Source organism: Aspergillus aculeatinus (assembly GCF_003184765.1).
Source record: "Aspergillus aculeatinus CBS 121060 unplaced genomic scaffold BO66scaffold_56, whole genome shotgun sequence".
Taxonomy (NCBI): domain Eukaryota; kingdom Fungi; phylum Ascomycota; class Eurotiomycetes; order Eurotiales; family Aspergillaceae; genus Aspergillus; species Aspergillus aculeatinus.
In genome coordinates this window covers 1-16,258 of record NW_020291525.1, presented here as the reverse complement: position 1 = coordinate 16,258, position 16,258 = coordinate 1, and the positions used below count along the sequence as shown (strand labels likewise).

The 16,258-nt window shown below is 39.9% G+C and overlaps 4 protein-coding genes across 4 annotated transcripts; all 4 read right to left on the bottom strand.

The window, feature by feature from the left end:
- Positions 1 to 7,038: 7,038 nt before the first annotated feature.
- Positions 7,039 to 8,887, bottom strand: BO66DRAFT_414732 (alpha/beta-hydrolase; the record flags this gene model as incomplete). Its single annotated transcript, XM_025649490.1, has 4 exons — positions 7,039 to 7,931; positions 7,986 to 8,212; positions 8,328 to 8,613; positions 8,686 to 8,887. The coding sequence occupies 4 exons, from the start codon at positions 8,885 to 8,887 to the stop codon at positions 7,039 to 7,041; spliced, it is 1,608 nt and encodes a 535-aa protein (XP_025499696.1).
- Positions 8,888 to 10,595: 1,708 nt separating this feature from the next.
- On the bottom strand, positions 10,596 to 11,906 carry BO66DRAFT_460777 (uncharacterized protein; the record flags this gene model as incomplete). Its single annotated transcript, XM_025652312.1, has 1 exon — positions 10,596 to 11,906. One exon carries the CDS (start codon positions 11,904 to 11,906, stop codon positions 10,596 to 10,598), a length of 1,311 nt encoding a protein of 436 aa, XP_025499695.1.
- Positions 11,907 to 12,360: 454 nt separating this feature from the next.
- BO66DRAFT_357964 (cytochrome P450) lies at positions 12,361 to 14,319 on the bottom strand (the record flags this gene model as incomplete). Its single annotated transcript, XM_025644915.1, has 4 exons — positions 14,130 to 14,319; positions 14,001 to 14,064; positions 13,531 to 13,910; positions 12,361 to 13,409 (listed from the first exon to the last, which is right to left on the bottom strand). Exons 1-4 carry the CDS (start codon positions 14,230 to 14,232, stop codon positions 12,361 to 12,363), a joined length of 1,596 nt encoding a protein of 531 aa, XP_025499694.1. The 5' UTR covers positions 14,233 to 14,319.
- Positions 14,320 to 14,899: 580 nt separating this feature from the next.
- BO66DRAFT_474631 (amidohydrolase family protein) lies at positions 14,900 to 15,949 on the bottom strand (the record flags this gene model as incomplete). Its single annotated transcript, XM_025653156.1, has 2 exons — positions 14,900 to 15,843; positions 15,901 to 15,949. 2 exons carry the CDS (start codon positions 15,947 to 15,949, stop codon positions 14,900 to 14,902), a joined length of 993 nt encoding a protein of 330 aa, XP_025499693.1.
- Positions 15,950 to 16,258: the final 309 nt, after the last annotated feature.

Genomic DNA, 16,258 nt, shown 5'->3' with positions numbered 1-16,258 from the left:
ATTTAAAGAAATATTTTAAATTTTTATAATTAGTTACTATTATAAATTCCGGTACTAAATATAACTTGGTATTCTATATTTTTAGATATTATATAACTACTAATAGTTTCTTATTATAAATCTCGTAGTTGCACTCGGCCGGGGTATTCTATTTAAAAAAATAAATATAAAAATACAGCTTTTTATTCTTATCTATTTATAAAAATATTTCTTTAATATTATAGTCAGAAGAATTAGTCTCTACTACTATTATATACTTAGAATTAAACAAATAAAGAATTAGCTTTATAATAAATTTTTCTTTTAGTATTTAAAAGCTTATTTTATATTCTTAGATCTATTAAAAAAGCTGGTTTTTTCTTATTAAATTTGTAAGCAGTTGTATAATAATTAAGAATCCCGGAATAAATCTATAATAGAAGTTTATAAATCTTAGAAAACTCCGAACTACTTTTATTAATTTAGAACTTTTTTAAGAGGTAATTACTTCGATTTTCTTAAAATCTATTTTAATATCTTGTTCGGTATATATAATAAATCCGAAATATAAAGTTTTCTTTCGTTTGAATTTATACTTTTTAATATTTAAAAACAGACTGGTTTTCTTAAATTTCTATAATATTTTTTATATATATTCGCAGTATTCTTCAATACTTCTATTAGTGTAAATTAGCACGTTGTCGATATAGACTGAACAGAATTTATCGAGGTATTTATATAAAATCTAATTAATATATTTCTAAAAAATACTTAGAGTATTTATTAAACTGAAAAATATTACTAGCTATTTATATAATTTATATTATATATAAAAAACTATTATTTATTCTTAATCTTCCGCAATACAAATTTTATAAAAAGCAGATAAGATATCTAGTTTTATAAACTATTTTATTTTTCTAATTTAATTTAAAGTCTTATAAATTAAAAAAAGCAAATAACAGTCTTTTTTTATAATAGTATTAAATACTTAGTAGTTTATACAAAATCTTAATTTTTTTCCGGATTTTTGTATAAAAAGTACTAAAGCCGCTGCTAAAAAATAGCTAACTTATATAAAATTCTTTTTTAATAGTTTAGTTAGTTTGAAGTATAAAATTATTAGCTCTTTCTAAAATATATTATATAAAAAACCCTAAAAAACTTTTAGTTTTTTTTTATTTTAGTATACAAGCTTAATCTTATAGTTAATATTTTTTTTCTGGTATAATAATAGTTTTTCTGCGTTCTTTGGTTAAAAGAAAGATAGAAAATCCTGGTATTATCTAAAAAGTATTATATAGAAATCGACTATTTTTTTAGTTTAAAGTATTTTCTGAATATCTATAAATAAAATAGTAAATATTTCTATATTCTTATTTTGTTTTTTCTATAAGTAGTTCTCGAGTTTTGTTCTTATAATTGGCTGGAGTTTTAATTTAGTATATTATAAATATATCAGATCTTTTATTCTTATTGTAATTATATATAAATAGAGTTGTTCTTATTTTATATTTAGAATTTTTTTATAGTAAAACAGCCAACTCTTTTCTAAGATTAGATTGTAGCTGAGATTATCTAATATTATATAAAAGCTTATATCTATTCTTATCTATATAATAAATCGAATTAGTATTCTATTACCGGAAATTTCTTTTACCGGTCTTAGATTAATATTAATAGTTGTTAGATTATTTATTTTAATAAATATTTTGCTTATAATACTGTATATTAAATATTCTAAGTCGATAAGAATTCGGGCTGTTATAATAAAATCTAAAATAGTCTCTACTAAAAAAAATATTTGCTTATATATTTCTTTTTAAAACTTTTCTATTTTCTTATAGTTTTGTCCAGAGATTTCTGTCTAGATATATAATTTTATACTAGACTTCTTTTTTTTCCAAATCGAAGTTCTTATCTAATAAATTATACTATTCTCTTTGCTGTTAGAAAATAGATATAGCCGCAGCTATTTTTATTAGTTATACAGCAGACTTTAGAAAGTATTAATAAATAAATATTTATTTTATTTATAATAAAAATAGCAGCTTATCTTATATTTTTTCTATATTTTGTCGGATATTATCCATCGGACTTGTTTCTAGGGTTTATTAATAGTTGTATAGAAATAAAATTTATTTTATTATACAACAGCTATTTAAATAGATTTTTATTTTATCGGTTTAAAGCTCAGTTTGCGTTGCGCTGGTATAGATTTAGTTAAATTTTTTTCAGAAAAAAAAATACTCTGTTAAAATTATAGTTTATATACTGCAGTTAGTTATAGTAGTTTTTATATATAAGCTTTTATAAAATTTCGACCAAGCTTTTAATAAGCCTTTAGTTTACTATAATATCTAAAATTATTTTTTTCTACTTATTCGACTAATTGTATTCTCCAGCCTATAGTAAGATTTTATTAAAGTTATTAAAAAATTCTTCTAGTTCTGTTTTTTTTTACTTTATTATATTTACTCGGTTTAAAACCTTTTATTATATATTTAAGTCTTCGAATATCTTATTTATTGTAATAAATATATCGTCGAGTTGTACAGTCTTAATATTCTAGGATTTAATCTAAAAAAATATCCGTTATACTACTCTTCTATATAGTCGATTATAAATATAAAAAACTTATTCTGAACCGGTAGAATAGTAATTCCCGTCGATTATAAGTTTTATTTATATATTTAATTTAAAGAGCTTGTAATTGTGCTTATCTTCTTTATTAAATAGTTCTACGTCGGAGTACCGAAAACAGAATCTGTAGTTTAGCTTATACAGTTATTATAAAAGATTTCCTCCAGTTTCGCTGTTGCTAATAAAAGTTATATTATAATTTTATAGTTTATTTATCTGTTTTTTAAAAACTGATTTTTACTTTACTATCTTTATATAGAGGCTGATTAGCTTCTACAGAAGAAGCTGTATATTATTATAAATAGTTATAAATACTACAGTCGGCTGCAGTTCTTTCTAATTTATTTATTCTATTATTCTTTTAATTCTATTCTATTTTATTTATATACCTAATCGGGCTTTGTTTTAGAACTTTTTATAAGCTATTTCTAATATTACAGAACAAATAAATTGTACTAATTAAAATATATTTTTAAACAAAAAGAAATAGCTGAAAAGCTATTTCGTCTATTCGTACAAAATTTTTTTATATGTGCTAGGCTAGCGTTAGTTAGTATATGATATTACAAGATCTTAGGCACCAACTGGTGCCTGAGGCCGAGCTCTATACTAGGGCCTTGATCCTATAACATTTTTTTATATCTATTATTTATAAAATAGTCTTAAAGTTCTAAATTAATTATAATTATCTAGTCTATTCTTAAAAAATAATATTAAATTTTTTTTTTACTTTTTAGATTTTTATAAACTATAATAATTCTTAAATAAAAATAAGTTTTATAAATCAGCTTTTTTTATTCTTAAATCTTAAGATTATATATATTACAAAAAATCAAAAGATTATTTTATATTTTTTTTAAAATAAAATTTCTATTTTTTAAAATTAATAATAAGAAATAACTGTTTTTAAAGCTTATATATATATTTAAAAACTGCTGTTTATCTTGAGTCAGAAAAGATTGTTCGTAATATAAAATAGTTTTTAAAAAAATATATTATTTTTTAATAAAATCTTTTATATTTATTATAAAATATAAAGATATATTTTATAATATCTGAAACTTAAAAACTTAGAAACTAGTTTTATAAGCTACTATTTTTATAAAAATTATAAAAAAAATATTATTAATTATATCTAAATAAATAATTATTTGAATACTAAATAAACAACTATTATAAATATTTTTTTATTTTTTTTAAATAAATCTTTTTTAATAATTATTTTCTTCTAGATTTTTATAATTTATAATAAATAAAGTTTTTAAAATCAAATCCTATATTTTATAATTACCTATTATTTATTCTTTTAAATAATTAAAATATATTTAATTTAGATAGATATTTAATCTTACTATTTTATTTTTTTACTATAAGCCAAATTCTTTTAATTAAATATAGATTAAAAAATATCTTTTAGAGTTATTAAAAACATATATATATATATAATTATTATTATAGTTTTTGGATATTAACTATATATTAATTATAATAAACTACTAAATTAATTCTAATTAAAAATTTTTTTTATTTTAACTAAATATTGTTTAATAAAAAATATAAATTATTATCAAATTTTACTAAATTTTTAATTAGTATTTAAATCTTATATTAATAAAAATCTAGTTATAATTATTCTATTAATTCTATATAAATATAATTTTTTTATTAATTATTAAATATAATAATTAATAATATTAATAATAATAGTTTAATATTTAATGTAATCTTATTTAAGTTTTAAACTTAGTTAAATTAAAATACTTAGTTTTCTATATAGTTGTTAAAATCTTTTTATTAATTATACTAATTTTTATTTATAGATTTAGAAAATTATATAATTTATAAATATAAGTCTTTAATATTATAAAAAGATTTAGCTTATTTAAAAATTTAAATCTTATTTTTTTAATTATAAAATCTACTAAAATATAATTTGTTTTATAATTTACTAGATATTTAAATTTTATTAATAAATTTAAAGCCTTCTTTAGTATTATAATTATAATAATATCAATTGTTTTCATTTTATTATAATTAAGTAAAAATAAATAAAATGTTTTTTAAGCTTTTATATCTTTTTTTATATTTTATATTTTATTTATTTAAGAATAATAGGCCTACTATTTATAAAATTTATAGTATTTATAATAATTGTTTTTATTATTTAGATTATTTAATTAACCGACTGGTATAAAAGCAGATATTTTAACAAAAGATTTTCAAAATTTAAAGAATATATACTAAAAACTTCGAAAATATTATTATTATATTTATTAAATAGAAAATTATATTTATATTATTATAACTATTCTAAATCTAATATTAAAGCTTTAAAAATTTGAAAAAAATATATAATTAAATAATAATATTAATTAGTATAAAAAATATCAAATTATTTTTAAAAAAATATTCTATTTTCATTATAGTTAGAATTTAATTATTAATATATTATTAATAATCTCTGGATTTTTATTAGACTTCAATAAAATCTTTTATAATATTTTTAAATATTAAAAACTCTTATTTATAATAGAAATATTTAAAAAAATAAAAACATATTTAATTATTAAAAATATATAACTTATTAAAATATTTTAATTTATATTAATATTATTTTAAATATTATAAAATATATTAATGTTTTTATTTACTAAAAATATTATTAAAATTAGTTTTTTATTTTTTATTATATAATTAAAAATTTTCTTTTAATTATGATCAATAATATTAATATTAAATATTTATCAATAATTCTTAAAATATCTGTTATTATTACTAAAACTATTTTTATTCTAATATAATTAAAATAGTTATACTTTAAATATATACTTATTATTTTATGATTAATAGAAAATATAAAAGTATTTTTAATAATTTTAATTTAGATTTAATTATTTTTATATTAAAAAAATAAAAAAGAATAAGAATATAGATATTTTTAAAAATATTCTAAAAATAGATTATTATTAAAATTAGAAGAACTAGATCTACTAATGTTTTTAAATATTATATATATTTAAATAAAAATAAAAATCCAATTTTTATAATTTTTATATTAATATAATTATTATTTTAGATAGTATAAAAAATAATATAAAATAAATATATTATTAGAATTATATAAAAAAATAATACTGTAAGTATTAATAATAAGAGATTTTAATAAAAATTAAACATTATTTATCTATTTTATAATAAATTAATTTAAAAAAAAATAAAATCTAATTTGTATAAATAATATTATAAATCTAGTTTTAAAAATATAAAAAGTAGTATAAAACTATTAATTTATTAATAATAAAAATATTTTATAAAATATATTATATTTTAAAAAAAAACAGATAAAATAAATAAAAAAATTAATTAAATTTAAAAAATATTATTATATTATAATTAAAAGTTTATTATATTTTATATATAATATATATAAAAATAATATATATATTATTAATTAATCTATAATTAATAATCTATTTATTATATCTAATTTTTTTATTTAGTAGATATAAATAATTAAAATAATAGTTATATTTTAATCTAATCTTAATTATATAATTAAAAATTTTTTACATTTTGATCTAGCTATACAGTTATAGTTAGATTAAGATTAAGATATAATAATTAGGTTAAGCTACTCTAACTATAGGTTCGGCGGTAGTTATATTAAAAATAATAAATCTAAAAATACTATAAATAATATATAAAAAATTAAATAATTTAATTTTATGAATAGACTAAATAAAAAAAATTTAAATAAATCTTATATTAATATTAAAAATTATTTTTTAAAAGTTTTATAAATAAAAATAGATTTTTAAAACTTCATATTAAATTTAATTGTTAATAGTATTAATTGAAACTGAAAACTTAATTATATTAACTATTTGTTATATTATTATTACTAAATAAATATATTTTTTAATTATTTAGTTTATTAATAAATTGAAATCTTTAATATAGTTCAATATTTTTAGCAGCCGGTATAATTAATAAAAGGATGTTTTTAATATTTAAAAAAAATAAAAAAATAATAAGAATTAATTAAATAAAAATTTGAAGTTTAAGCCGGGCTTATAATTATTAATTATAACTATAATATTAATAAATATATTTACTTAAAAAAACTTTAATATTTTAAAAATTATTAAATTATTAAGAAAGAAGAAATTATCTATAGACCTTATAATATTTATATATATCTAGTTTAATTTGAAATCATGTGACTCGTTGAAGCGAGGCGTTGCATGCACACACCGATAAAGTGAACACACTCATCTATACATGCGCCGCACCAACACCAACTGTACAGCCCATACACCAACCTCCAACACGTGGCGCGCGTACAACCTGGAGTAAGAACATATCGAGCTCCTAAGCGTAAGCACCACGGCGCCCAAAAAAGTCTACAGGCCGGAATCAGAGACGATCGACCTCCCCCAACAACCACTGCAAATGCCGATACGAGACGCGGCCCTGATCCTGGGCCTGCTTATGCCCGGCCTGGAAGGTCTCGGCCCACATCAGCCCGCGCTCGTAGTGCTGGACGCCCATCACGCCCTGCGGCCCGTCCAGCTCCCCGTACCCCTCCTGGGCATCGAAGACGCCCGCCCACTGGAGATCGGGCATGCGGATGTCGATGGGGGTGGCGGGGGCGGCCGCGAACCCCAGCCGGCCGTGCCAGGTCATGTTCTGGATGGCCAGGAGGGTGCCGTTGGTGATGATCAGGTAGTCCCAGTCGCCGTTGGCGATGAGCACGCGGTTGGTGGCCTCGATGACGCGCGGCAGGACCCCCTCGGTCGGGTTGGGCGAGTCGTCGCCTTGCTGCTCGGGCCCGGAGACGGCGTCCCCGCCCACGAAGACGGGGTCGGTGCTGCACAGCTCCCATTCGATGTCGTGGGGCGCGTGCAGGGCGCGTTTGACGTCCGCGCGGTTGAAGTAGGTGCTCGGCGCGGGCTCGTAGGCCAGATCAGTCGGGAAGCCCAGCACGTCCCACAGCAGGGGACACTCGTCGATGATGCGGTAGGGGTTAAAGCATGGGTTCGGGGTGAAGGCTTCGTAGTAGATTGCGTTGTAGATGTCGCACTCCGAGTAGTTCATGTACTTGGGTGGTTGGATGCCGGCGGCAGGGAAGGTGAAGTATTCGTCGAAGTAGGCCTGGTAGCCGCATTCTTCGTAGGTGGTGGCTAGCGAGGCCATGAAGGTCTCGTTGAAGTTGAAGAGCGAGGCGTGTTGCTGGACGAAGGGGTACGCGGGGAGTTCGGCTTGGACCCAGTCCCACTGGCCGATGCAAGCGTCGTATAGGAGGGCTCCTGTGGGCGGCATATTAGAGTGTGCGAGGTAATGGAGGGGGTGAGTCGGCTTACCGCTGAGGTTGAAGTGGGTGGTGTCGTTCTTGTCTAACATCGCCGAGGAGATGTAGGGCACATACCGTCCCGCGTAGCTCTCGCCGCTCACGAAGATGCGGAAGTTCTTGATGCCGTACAGATTCTGAAATTTAGTGAAGAACTCGAGAAAGTCCGCGGCCACTTCTGCTTCGTTGGTCGCGGTTGGTGTGCCCACGGAGTACCCAGTTCCTACCGGTTGGTCGACCCTGCGACTTCCATTAGCATCGGAGTGCGTTCGTTTGCTGGGGATGAAGCCCGAGGGGGCGACCTGCTCACTGCAGGCGGCGTCACTTGGCCCTCGATGCATTGGCAACAACGTACCATAACATGTTTGTCAGGTTGACCCATGAATACTGATTAATGACTGGAGCATATGTGCCCGGCTGCCACGTGAACCGTCCATTCTCCTGGAAGAAGGCCTGTTCGGAAGAGCACCCTGGTCCTCCATTGAGGTAGATGGTCAAATCGTCTGACGGTTCGCCAATCTTGGGCTGGAAGATGTAGAATAGAGACCGGGATTCATTCTGGTGTGAGCTAATGGAAATCGAACCCGAGTACATCTCGCCCAGGTCGAAGTGGACGTCTGGCAAGCTTTCTACCAAGTGGGCTATGCGGATGCAATGGCACAGTACGTCAGTCGCGAATAAGGTTCATCTTCAGGTGGGGTAGGATTGCATACGCTTAGTCCGATCATTCCAGAATCGGTAGGTAGAAGTGTTGCTCGACTGAGTTCTGGGAGCATGATTTCTCACAGAACGGCCGGAAAACCGGTCATAGGCTCGGGACTTTTGTACGGACGACCCAGGTTGAGATGCATGCACAGCGTTGAGCAACACAAGGGCAGTAGCAACCCCTGTTACAGAGAAGGATGGAAGCAACATCTTCAATCAGCGATTTGCGAAAGGATTCCCCTGGCTGACGGGAATTATTCCCTTGTGACAACGCGGACGGGGATCAGGCCGATCTTGTACCCAGCAAGCTGGACGCCTCCGTGCCGAGTGTGACAGCTAGGGGATAAGCGCGCCCACTCGGCTCGCCCACTCGGCTGGTATGGTGGGAGATCATATTGCGCAGGTTCAAATCTTGCGATGGCTTCAATCTCCTCAATCAAGTGGGTACGACTCCATGGACCACTCTACGGATCCCTTGTTGTATTGGCTAGACATGCGGCGGGTGGATATGCGGCGTTTTTGGCAATATAACAAGGGGGGACCAGTCGCACACGACATATCCGCTAAGTCAGTCGCCTGCGCTCATCGTCAGCCGGTCGGCAATATCAAGTGGCTTGGACGTGGCTGCAGTCCCCAAAAGGGACTCGGTAGGATTGCATCGGATTTAGTAGAATGCAGATCTAAACTCCGTGGCGTCGACTATTGGCCGCCGGATTTGAATTGTGCAGCTAAGAGATGTGAGCCGGTCAATGAGCGCAGATCATTGAACTCAATGCAGACCTTACCCCAATCCCCTGCACGAAGACCTTTCTTTCGGTCATTGAGTGGCTGATGGTGTCTAAGGATGTAGAAAAAGCTACTATCATCGTAAGATAAAGGCGTCTCACCGCATCTATCACGATGTGACAGCTTGTACTTGGTACCAGAACACTCATAACCCCAGTCATCAACTGCCATCAACGCAAACATCCCGCGCAATTAGGTTTTCAGGGTCATTAGACTTGCGTTTGTAATCGGCATCAAGTGGGGCAATATTTGACTAAAGAAGAAATAAACGGAGACGATTCGTCATCGTTCCCTACCGCACCAGCTCGCAAAGGGCTCCAGCTCCACCAGACCCTGCGATAATGCGGTATAAAATCTGCGCGATCGCCGCAGGGAACCCTCGGACTTTGGGAATTTCCTGCACCGCGGGAATTGTGTGCTCCGCTTATATAATTCCAACGCTGCGATTTGGCCAGACCTTCGACAGGGGAAGGATCAATTAAAAATTGGGGTAGCACCGTAGCAGGGTGTCTGGACCCAAGATCGGCCGCAGATTACCCGATGTAGGAAGCAAGCCTCCGGGTGCGGCAGATTTGGTCGGCAACTCGCTCAGGACTGCCTATGGGTTCGGACGATATCAATCATATCAATCATATCAATCAGCAAGCCTCCGATCTCGGTGCTCTGAAATGGCTTTAAGGTCTGGCTGCGGGGCGTGCATTCCTCCGAGAGAAAATTATGTCTCCGATGGTGTGGCTAGCTGGCGGGCTTTGAGCTGCCTGTCATAGGAGGGTCTTTCCAGGAAGGGTTTTTTTCACATTTATTGAACAATTTCGTTTGTCATTTTAAAATCTCGTGGTGGTCCTGCTTCCACATCAGTACGGGAAGATCATGCCGTGCCGAATAATCCTTGTGATGGCATTATAACGCATAGACATGGATCCGTCGACGACAACATGGTCCAAGTCTCCGAACCGACGCTACTAACCTGTGGTCTCTTAGTGCCATCAAGCTTTCCAATTTGGATTCTAAGGGAAAAAAAAGAAAAAAGACAACTGAGTGATTAATCATCTATGCAAAACAGTAATCCCAATATGTCCAGTCCAGACCAACCGGAAACTCCAGAATTCTCTCTCGTTCAGCCACTTCAACCTCACGCCGACCCTCCAGCACTCCCAGGCGACCCAATGCGCCCCCAAAACAGCCGCCGATCCGGATCGAGGGCATTCCGATCTGTATTCCACGTGAACGCCATCGGCGCGATCACCTCCAGATGGCCGGCGATATGCGACAGCAACAGCCTGGCCTTGGCGCGGTCCTGGCCATCATTCAGCGGGAGGTCCGCCGGACCCGCCACACGCAGCTGCGTCTCCTCGACGGCCGGCTCCCTTCCACACAGCGGACAGACACTGTCCAACCTGACGGCGGGCGCGGCACAGCGCGGGCGGTGGACCTCCTCCAGCCGGCGGCCGTCACAGGCAAAGGCGTGGCTGCACCACTCGACGCCCTCGGCGAAGCTGCCGGCCATGGCGGCGAACCAGGCGCCGAAGGAGGTGCAGGCGTGCGGGCAGGCCTCGGGCCAGGCGCGGGTGGAGGAGCACGTCTCGTACAGGCAGACGTAGCCCTCCAGGTCGCTCATCACGTGGTCCGTCCACGCGCGCGGGGTCCGGTAGGGCGCGACGGGGAGGTCGAAGAAGCAGAACGGGCAGGTGAAGCGCTCGTCCCCCTGGGCAAAAGGTGGCGGTGCCGACGCGTCCCGCCCCCAGAGCACGGCGTCCTTGCTGAGCCCGCGGATGCGGCGCTGGAAGTTCCAGAACCGTCGGCGCTGGACGACTAGATCGACCAGTCGGCGGAGGAGGGCCGGCCGCGCGGTGATGCTCGGGCATTCCTGGGTGATGGCGCCGCGGATGCACTCGCGGAACTGCGTGGAGACGTCGAGGCCCAGCTCGTTGCGGATCGCGAAGTAGAAGGACTGGTTGACCAGCGGGTTGGTGGTGGGGTAGCTCGTGTGCATCGCGTGGTCGCGCCGCCAGAACGCCAGGCGCCACACCGTGTGGTCCTCCACGCTGCGCAGGTTCTCCATCCACGCGTCCACAAGGCGGCTGTTGTTACTCAGGGGTTCGGGTTCGGGGTGCTGCTGCTGCTGCTGCTGCATCGCTTGACGGATCGCGAAGGCCATCTGGTCGATCTCGCACTGCAGCTCCATGAGGAGCATGGTCATCTCGCCGCGTTGGCTGGCGTCGTTGCGCAGGAGGTAGTCCCACGACGCGTGCGGGGGGTCGACAGGGTTGATTAAGATGTTGAACTCAGGCATGTGGGTCAGGAACTGCGCGAGCCCCTCTTCGATGCTGCGTTGTAGCTCCGGGCTGGCGAGCTCTCGGGCGGTTGCCGCGAGCGCTTTGTATGACTGCACGCATGTGAGCGCTTGGTCGAGGATGGGTGTCGTGCTGATTGGTCTCTCCATGGTTGGTCTCTGTTTACAACAGTTTGTTTGTCTGAAGTGTCAACTATGGACGTGGGGCTATCAAGTTATCGATCATCCAGCTACTTTGGCTTTTATACAACAACATCTTGTGCGGTTTCATGAGAAATGTCAGTTGATTCTTTATTCACAGGGCATAATTCCGTGGCCAGCGCTCAGTGAATGTGATTTATGTTCGCTGCCATCCACGGGAAACTTCATCTTAGCGGATATTAACATTTTTTTTTGTCATACAAGGCATCCCGTGCTGTACAGAGAAAGTCTACGCTTATTGGTCCAATAAATATGGAGGGCGAGATGGCAATTTCATGAACAAGGCTGTGAATAGACGGAAGTCAAAGAAATACAACAAAGCAAAGCGAGACAAGCACAATTCCCACAAAACTAGACCGGAAGATGTCGAGATCCCATGAACCTCCACCCAACAATCCCACCCTCACCCCTCCGTGAATGTCGAAAACACCTCCCGTTGTGCCAGGGCAAACTCGCGCTCGACCGTCTCCCGTATACTCTCACTGCGAAGCACCGGTCGAGTGCCGTAGGGCTTAGCACAGTACAGAAAGCCATGTTGATACCCCGTCACCGGGTCGCTATCACACGTCTCCCCCTCACTACCCGGCTGGAACTCAAACGCCCACAGCAGCTTCGCAATCGCCAGAAACATATTGCGTTCCGCCAGGTGAATCCCCGGACAGATCCGCCGACTAACCCCATACCCATAGTGATCGCGATTCTCCCACGCACCCGGCACATACTCCGGCGCCAGCGCAGGATGCTCCGCGAACCGCTCGGGCACGAACTTCGCAGGATCATACTTCTGGTTCAGCCGATGGTCCGGATCCATATGCATCCCCCAAGTGTTGACGACGACCATCGTCCCCTTGGGCAGCAACTTGCCGTCCACCCAATCATCCTGGCCCAGGGCATGCGGAAAGCACAGCGGCAGGATCGGCCGCCACCGGTGGCCCTCCTTGATGATCATGTTGATGTACGGCAGCCGGGCGAGGTCGTCCCAGACGGGGGAGCGGGTGTGGCCGACGACCGCGTCGATCTCGGCGTGGGCTTTGCGCTGCACCTCCGGGTTCAGGGTGAGGGCCTGCACGATGGCGAGTGTCAGGCTGGAGCTGGTGTCCGACCCGCCTTCCATCAGCACGCCCCCGATAAAGGCCAGCTGGTGCCGCGGCAGCTGGTTGCGGTCCTGGGACGCAATCACCCGGTCCATGAAGGTGTCCAGGTGCACCCCGCCGGCGCGGCGCTTCTCCACCCGCTGCAGGATGTTCTCGTACAGTGTCTCCATCTGCGCGCCGATCGCCCGCGCCCGCGTCACGTAGTGGCCGAACAGCGCCTCCGGCAGCCGCTTCAGCCACGGGAAGATGTCCACGGGCGGCGTGGCCCCCGTCTCCATGATCTCCGACCATTGCTCCATCAACGTGTACAGCCGGTTCATGTTGCTGCCGTGGCGGTCGGCCGTGCGGATGCCGAATACTGGGAGATGTCAGCTATGTGGCGTTTACTGTATGAGCACAAACCATCAAGCGGAATCCCCGCCTTCGCAGTAAAGCGGGGTTAGGGAAGGGGAAGGGAAGGGGAGGAGAAGGGACCAAACCAATTGAATTCGTGATGCTATTGCTAAACCGCTTCGGGTGGGCCATGTGATGCGCCGGGTCGAGCATGTAGTCGCGCACCAGCTGGATGGCCTCGGCGTTGACGATGGGCAGGTGCTGGCTGTCGACCATCGACTCCATCAGATGCTGGTGCACCAGGCGGCGGAAGGTGCGCCACTTGGGGCCGTAGTGCATCACCAGCAGGTGGTCGCCCTGAGTGATGAGCTCGTGTGAGACGAACGAATGCGGTCGGTGGCTGTACAGCGAGCTCTTGCTGTCCAGCACTTCCTTGACGATGCGGCGGTCGGTCACCACCGCCATGTTGCTGTTGCCCACCTTGAGCATGTACAGGCCGCCATACTGGCGGGCCCAGGCGGTGAATCTTGATGCATTAGTGGTTTGTTTCTTTCTTTCTCTCCTTTCCGTTATGTTGTTGTGTCCCGCAGATTCCGGGGTGGAGGGCTAGACGTACTGAATGTGCGTGTAAGACTTGGGGATGAGATGCGCATTGCCAATGAAGGGTAGTGTCGGAGGCCCTGCAGATCGAGTAAGTGTTTGGAGGTAAGAATAAGCGAGCAGGTGGACAGAACAGCCAACTCACCGCTAGGCATGTCCTTGGTTCGGTGTCCATAGGTCCAGGCTGCACGGAGGACAACCACGAGGAGGGCTATCGCCCCACCCAGCAGCCACACGATCGGTTGCATCTTGTCGGGGTGTTTCAGCTGTGAAAACTGGCTAGCGAGGAGAAACACAAGAATAGAAACCACGCTGTGAGCTAGTGGAGATCTTGGTTTATCTAGTTGCGCCCTCGTTGGCGACAGAAATTCATCCTTCAAGGGGGAAACGCGACCCCGCTGGGTGTGTGGCAGCCAGCCTGGAGCCCTGCAGCCTGCAGATATCCCAAATGGGTAATGCACAAATCAGGATGCCCTAATATGTACCCGTACGATCTCGGAGGTTCGCGTCTTCACACCGAATTGGGATGAGTAGAGACGGCCAGTGTGCATTGGAGAGGGTACCTCCTTTCTTGCGTAGGACAGCTCCGTTCACTTATTGAGACTCTAAGGAGGCTCAAAAATTTCAGCAAGGGAGGAAGTGCTGTGGTACAGGACAATCATCCATCCAAACGGGGAGAGACGGAGGTACCGAGTAATCGGGGCAGAACGAGACAACCAACCCTAAACGGATAGGCAGCAGACAACTCCTTCCGGTAACTGCGGGGCATCCACAACCCTTAGGTAATCGTTGCATTTCACAACCAAGAAGCCAATGAATAAACTATGATGTGACTAAACCATACACAGAGCACGAATAGATTCTTCGTTCTTGCATAAACAGGTTTACGAGGGCGCCAAGACAGTCATTCCCATACTAAATCCTGGAAACACCACTGGCCTCCGCCCGCTTTAGGCGGGGAAACAACTGCAGCGCATTCTCCTTCAGCGCCTCCACCGTAACTCCATCCGGCAACGCGGCGGCCTCCTCCTCCACGAACCGAGTAAACTGCACAATGGCATCCCGGGGCGCATTGGGGAAGTCGCTCCCAAAGAGGATATGGCCCGGTTTGGCGAAGCGGGCCAACGCGGACAGGGTGACCTCGTTGGCGGAGATGGCGGTGTCGAAGTAGAAGACCTCGCGGGCGGTGTCGAGGATCTCGTCGCGGCTGAGGCCGATGTTGCGGTCCGGGGGCATGCAAGGGAGCATGGTGGCGGCGCGGTGGATGAGGTAGGGCAAGGTGCCGCCCGCGTGGGAGAGGATGACGCGACAGCCGCGGTGCTGGCGCAGCCGCCCCGAGGTCAGCAAATCCATCGCGGTGCGCCCCGTCTCGTGCGGGTAGTCGAACATCGGCTGCGGCAGGGCGCGGTTGATCAGCGCCGTATCCTGCGGGTGCGTTGGGTGGATGAACACCACCGCCTGCCGCCGGCTGAGTTCCGCCCAGATCGGGGCAAACGCCTCGTGGCCCAGGTAGTTGGGCCCCTGGCCGTAGCGGGTGAAGAGGGTAACTCCGTCGGCGTGGAGCTCGTCCAGCGCGTAGCGGATCTCCTCGAGGGCAAGCGCCGTGTCGAAGAGCGAGGGCACCGAGGCGAAGAACCCGTATTGGGCGGGCGCGGCGTCGCGGATGGCGGCGGCGGAGCGGTTGCACTCCCGCGCCAGTGACGCCGCCGCAGCTGGCTCCTTGGCTATCACCGGGCCGGGGGCTGTCACGGAGAGGATGGTCGTGGTTACGTTGAGGGTTGCGTTGATCTCCTGGTCGAGTTCCAGTGTCCACGGCGGAATGTACCAGCCCGAGGGGTCACCCCCGGCTGCTTCCAGGGCTGATGACGTACATTATGGCTTTGTCATTTCACCTGAAGATAGGGAAGCGTACTTACCCTCGCGAAAGGCTTGGGGGTAGAAGTGGTGGTGCACATCAATCTTCATCTTGCGGATTGCTAGTGTGGACGGTGAATCGCTTTGCGGAGGATACTCTATCGTGCTTTACTGGTAGAGGTGATTACGACGCAAAGTACGGTTATATGTCACTTCGAGTCCAGGAACAGGGAGGGAACAAGCTTTCCCCAACCGAGGTAGTCTCGGAGCAGACAAGTGTTCTACCTTGTTGGGAATAAAGCTGATTGCACTATCCCCAAAGGAGATGAAACATGCTGACATTCACTAAGCCTATGCATAAATACGAGACGCTTGGACCCCCCCCTTTCCGTCAACGTGAACCCAACCCTATTCATCGTG